The following is a 6,243-nucleotide window of genomic DNA, read 5'->3' as shown; positions in this document are numbered from 1 at the left end:
GTCAGCATCCTGGTATTTCCCACTGAGGATCATACCAATCTGAGTCTTCATAGCTAGCCTATAGTGGTATTTTCTTGAAAGAACCATCAACTCCTGATTTCTTCCCGTCTCCATAATGATGCTGTTCTTTAGATGAACGCATTGTTCTCTGCTCTGATTCCCTTTTACCATTCCAAGGAAGGGTAGCAACGTTCCAAATCTTCCCCCACCCCGTCTCGTCTTGGTATCTCCCTGCCCAGGGGTGGGGGTGGGCATGCTGAGCTGGGGCTGTAGCCCTTAGCTCTAAAAATCGCCCATCTTATTGTGCCTCTGTACAAAAGGCCATTCTTATCTCCAAGTGTTCAAATTCCTCACAAAATCTCATCTCCTTTAAACATTAAGAGGCAGATTTTTCTCTGCTGCACGAAATGGCAAAGGCTCCCTTCAAAACACGGCTTATTGGAGCATCCACGTTTCCTGCCTGCAAATTCAATCCTTGTAATCAAAATATTTAGGTCTGCTAGCGCTGACAGCTTCAGGAAGGGATACTGCGCATGCGGAAGTTTAGGGCTCGCTGTAACGAAGACGGGGGCGGGGGGAGGACTAAAAAGTGGTTATCACAGGAAGTTATGATTGACAAGCGAAATATTAAAGAGACTTTGCCGGCATAAGAATTCCGATTTTAAGATCGGAGAAGAGAGTGAAGGGGTGCAGAGTTCTTTCAGAGCGGAAGTGAGCGGGCTGGCACACAGCAGGCGGAGTGAGACAGGCAAGTGTGGACTCTGTAAAGACACGAATTTATTCGGTGAGTACTTGGGGAGGGGCTCAAAGATGAGGATTGAAAATATAGGCAGGAGGCTGCAAGCTGAGTGACGGAGATCCCTTGAATGAGTGATCTGTGGAGGCTTTGATCGAGAATGTTTGTGGTTTGTGATGAGCGTGCAGTAGAGTGATAGGGGTCAGTAGTGTAAACGATGTTGAGCTCTATGGAGTATATGCTAGGGGGGTTTAAGTCGGCCTTAGGGAATCCGTGATAAAATGTACAGTGAGCCTATGAGGTCCTTGATAGAGCTGTGTTGTTGGATAATGAGGATCTGTGAGGGAAAACAAATCCCTTCCCCATTTTTCTTAGCTATACCGTGGCCATTTTATCTGCTGGCATTTGTGAATTTCTGGCATGGTGATTTGGTGAACTTTCAGTCTAGTATCCTTGCCATCTGAAAATCTCTTTTCTTCTCTCTGTCAACAGTTCTGCTTTTTTAGGTCTTTGGCTTCTCTCCACAACAGTCAGTCATGACTGAGTCCCAGGTAAGTTCTTATTTGCTTCTCCCAGTTATCCTCTGCCCATTTAGGATAGAAGCAATATGGTCTAGTGGTTAAGACTTTAGAGTCTGTAGCTAAATTGCTCTTAACAGCATTATGAGCTTACTAAAGCTCTCTGTGCCTTAATTTTCTTAACTGTAAAATGGGAATGGTTAAGATGATAATGATAATAATATCTACCTTGTATGGTGATTGTGAAGGTCAATTGAGTTAATATACGTTTAGAACACTGCTTTGATACATATATAATAAACTTTATATGTGAGTATATGTTATTTATCCTATGAAGCAGATACGTATAAACACAAACTTTAAGGATATAGAACAAGACCAGCACAAGAGTGTGAGTGTGTCATAAGATTCTATATTTTATGTTGATACAGTTACTTTTCTGAGCTTTCTGTAAGCCATAATATAAACGGAATGAAACATATTCACTTGCATCTCATTATTAAAGAAACAGTAAGCCACTTCCATGGATGCACAGACTTCCTAGTGTTGATCAGACAGTCCTCTAATGGGTCCTTCAAGTCCTTATTAGAAAACACAGGGCTAATATTGCTCTGTTGTGACTTAAATTATTTTCCTGTCAACCAAAGGTGTCTTGCTAAAACAAAACTAAAAAGTATGTGACTATTTAGGAAAGCCAAGCCAAGCCTACACAAACATGTCCTGGACTACATGTGAATAAAAACTTGATGGCCAAGAAGACAATATAAGCCATATGTCCTTCATATTCTTTTCCAGAATATTTTTCATTTTTATTATCTAGAAGGAAACCTTAAGAAACCTGCAGGCTTGTCCATTTACTTTTAGTCTTAAAATTCATAACATCCCTGAATATTTTACATTTTTTCTCTTCTGTTCTTCTTTTACAAGTTTACTATTTCATCTTCTTTTCTTCTTCATACAAAAGCAGGATAGGAATGGCACCAAAAATTCAAACTTCTTTAATAAATGTAGTCACACATGCTTATTATCCCAATTTTCAGGAGGCTAAAACAGGATGATCCAGAATTTGAGGGTAGCCTTGATTACCTAGTGAGTTCCAGCCTAGCCTGTATAACAGACTGTGTATCAAAAAAATCAAGGGTTAATTCAACAGCCCCCAGAGAAAGAGAGGAAGGGACAGGAAAGGGGCATGGAGATGATAGATAGAGTACACTGAGGGTGTAGCACAGTGGTCGTTTTTCTAGCATATAGTGGGCCTTGGATTCAATCCTCAATGCAGAAAATAAACTCTCGAGGAATTTATAGTCTAGAAAAGGAGTTACATGCAGTTCATTTGGCTAGAATGGTCAAGAGACCCTTTGTTCTTCTTCCAGGAAAACAATAATCATAAATAAAATAAAAATAGAAGGCAAAATATCTCATATCATCAATCATTGCAGATCATTTGAATTTGGTTAACTTTTTCTACTCTGCCTTCATCTTTCTGTATGTAGATATATTTCTGAACATAATAGTTAACATGCATTCCTTTTGTTAAAATTTACTCATTAAATAAAACTTTTGCAACTCTGTCTTCTCTTTACAATGTAACAATGGTCACAGCAATACAAAGTGAGTTTCCCAAAGCTAAAATGGACATGATCGCTCAAGTTGAAAATTCCACAAATCACCTTATGTGATAATGGCTCATAGCCAAAATGCAGGCATTCTGAAAGTATTTTGTAAAATTTCCTTAAACAGTGTGTATGTGTATGTATGTATGTATATATATATATATATATATATATATATATATATGATTTCATGTGTACATTTGGATCTCATCACTAAAAAATATGTTGTTATGTAGACATTCAAAAAATCCCAAATCTAAAATACTTTGTTTCATGCATTTTGGATAAAGACTACACAGTCTGTAGTAGTAATGATGGTGGTGCTAATGGTAATATGAGTAGCAGCAAGCAACCTCATACTATGCACAGCACTCTACTGAAGAAATACTTTATATGCAATGACAACTTCAATCCTCATAATAACACTATTAAATAGACACCATGATCACTCACATCTTCTAGGTGAGGGACAGAGTAAAGAAGATTTACACAACTGATCACTAGCATAGCTGGAATAGTCCCTACTAAATGAATACTTGTTTACAGATGTTTCAATATCAGGGCACAGAGGGATTTTTATGTGTTTTTTTTTTTAAATCAATGCAAAAGATGAAATCCAGGACCTCCTATATGCTAAACAATCATTCTATTACTGAGTGACACACCTTGCTCATAGATATTTTATTTTGTTTTCTTTAATTTGCTTATTTTAGTTTTGCTATAGGATTTCACACATATAACCCAGGCTGGTCCTGAACTTAGGATTCTCCTGCCTCAGTCTCCTGAATGCTGAGATTATAAACATATGTTACCAAAGCTAGGTCGCATAGGAATATTTTAAAGAGATGCATTTTTCTCTTGTCTTCATGCATCATGATTTATTGATGAATTTCATGTTGAAGGAATTCTGTGTAATTTCTGGTAGTGACATGGTGATGGTTTGTCAACTTTGTTTTCAGAGATAAGCATTTCTAAAATGTCTACTTGAACAGGTTGGTATGTTGTGAATGTGCATAGATATTGCCAAACTGCATTTTGAAATGTTAATTCAAGTAGACAGTTTCCCTGATAATGAGTGAAAAGACCTTTGTAAATCTTCTTGTCATAGTTTAAAGATTTGCAATATGTTAATTGGAAATATCTTATGTTTAAGATTGTGTTTATCAACATGGTTGAACAATTTTGTTTTTCACTTTTTATATTTCTTTTGTGAATTGCTTTTTCCCCAAATACTCCTTTTTTTAAGTGGGTTTCAAATCTTTGTCTTCCTATTTTTGAACGTTTTGTGGAAATATAACTTAGACAAAAATCTTATGAGGTATATTTATTGAAATAGAGCAAATAGAAAAGCCTATAAAGTATACAGTTATATGAACTTCTAGAGATTAAAAACACTTACATAAACAGTACTTGGATCAAATAAGAGGAGGAAATAACATGGTTCCCTGAAGCTTTCATGCCATTTCCAGTTATTAGCTCTTGATTTATATTAGCAGCTTTCTAATTTCTATTATCATAAATTATTTTTTCTCTTATTGAATTTCACATAAATGGAAATATATATATATATGTATGTATATATATATATATATATATATATATATATATATATATATTGTTTTGGGATCTGACTTCTTTTACATGTCATGAATTTTTGGGATGCTGGGACTAGAACCCAGGGCCTTACAAATGTTAGGTAAGCACTCTTCCATTGAGCTATATCTCTCACCCATCATGTTTTAAATATATGTAACCTTGTTTCTTTAGGTATCAGTAATTTGTTCTATTTCTATTATTGTGTACCATTCTATTGCATAAGAATCTCACAATTACTCTTCAAATCCATTGCTGATAGATGTTTCCATTTTTGCTATTATAAATAATATTTCCATGAACATTCTTATGTATTCGTGAACCTGTGTGCATATTTCCTTTAGATACATATAAAAGAGTAAGGTTGAAACTTCATAGAAGTATCTTCAGTTTTAACAATTCTACCAAGCCATTTCCCACAGTGTCTGTACCATTTTACTCCAGGCAGGGTATGAAAATTTGTGTTGCTCCACATCATTGACAACATTTAGGTTATTAGATTTAATTTTAACTGTTCTGTTAGAAAATACTAGTATCTCAGTGAGGCTTATGTTTGTGTTCCTCTGATGACTAATGTAACAACAAGCATCTTTTTGTATGTTTATCCACTATTTGGATATATTCTTTTGTGAAACATGTACTAAATAGTTTTCTTTTTATTACTGGATTATCAATATTTATCTCATTAGATCTTAATAGTTTCTATAGTATGAAAGTCCTTTGATTTGATTAGATCTTGCAAATCTTGAAGAAGGCTGTTACAGTGCTGAGAATGGAGCTCAGGGCGTATACATGCTGGTCAAGTATTCTACCACTGAGCTACACCCCTAGTCCCTAAGAAGGAGTTTTTAAATGGTAAAATGATACCTTCTATTTGAAGTATATTTCCTTTATCATAAAAACATTATCACTTCAGTTAGCCTGGTCTGATCCCCCCTCTTCCTCTGTCTCTCTCTTCCTCCCCTCTCTCTTACAAACATACACGTGCGCACATATCATATATACTCCATAAATGTGTGCAAATATAATGTGTCAATTTTAAAGTGTTAAAATGAAGATTTACGTTCATTTGGAGATCACTTTAATTTTTACCAAACTAACTGAATAAAAGTATGCAATTACAGGGATCAGTGTCATTTGAGGATGTGTCTGTGGACTTCACTCAGGAAGAATGGAATCAACTGGACTCTATTCAGAGGAGCCTATACAGAGAAGTGATGCTAGAGAATTATAGCCATCTTGTCTCTCTGGGTGAGGATGGCTTGTTGAGTAACTTATAGTTTCCCTAATAGTGTAATTTTCTGTTTCTAAAGTTTCAATACCTTGGGTTCTGGGGATCAAATTTTTATTTCCTCTTAAAGAAGATGTTAATTGCCTATGTTAAATATACCCTTCTTAAAACCTACCTTACTAATTTTGGAAGGCTAAATGTCACACAGAGTACCCAAGTCTGTATAATTTCCCATTACAGGGTATCTTATTACCAAACCAGAAGTGATCACCTCTTTAGAGCAAGGAGTCCTTGGGATCAGAAAGAGAGAAATCCCAAGTTCAAGTTGCACAGGTAAGAAGAGAAAATTGGAAGATAGTGAAAGCAAGACCCTAAATGCTCTGGTGAAGGTTTTCATGTGTGTGTGTGTGTGTGTGTGTGTGTGTGTGTATTTGTGTATATATATATTCATTCCAAATTGCTAGTTTAGTAGGCTTATCTGACAGTGACCTTTGAATGAGATGTTAAGAAAGAAACTGTAAACTGTACCCTAATTTGCTTATTCCTCTGCTT

At 35.8% G+C, this 6,243-nt stretch overlaps 1 protein-coding gene across 4 annotated transcripts in view; it reads left to right on the top strand.

Moving 5' to 3' along the window:
• The first annotated feature begins 271 nt into the window (after positions 1-271).
• The window catches only part of LOC116074913 (zinc finger protein 182-like), a 9,800-nt gene continuing 3,828 nt past the window's right edge, over positions 272-6,243 (top strand). For 3 of the 4 annotated variants that reach the window (XM_031347910.1, XM_031348057.1, XM_031347840.1), the window contains exons 1-4: positions 272-784; positions 1,229-1,287; positions 5,585-5,711; positions 5,932-6,024. In XM_031347910.1, coding sequence (XP_031203770.1) covers positions 1,273-1,287; positions 5,585-5,711; positions 5,932-6,024 — 235 coding nt within the window. In that variant the 5' untranslated portion in view covers positions 272-784; positions 1,229-1,272. Of the gene's footprint in view, positions 785-1,228; positions 1,288-5,572; positions 5,712-5,931; positions 6,025-6,243 lie in introns of those variants that run through there. The other variant, XM_031347980.1, reaches the window with a different exon arrangement.

Source organism: Mastomys coucha, chromosome X, assembly GCF_008632895.1.
Source record: "Mastomys coucha isolate ucsf_1 chromosome X, UCSF_Mcou_1, whole genome shotgun sequence".
Classification (NCBI taxonomy): Eukaryota; Metazoa; Chordata; class Mammalia; order Rodentia; family Muridae; genus Mastomys; species Mastomys coucha.
Note: the sequence above shows the minus strand (reverse complement) of the source record. Positions and strands in the feature narration are given on the sequence as shown.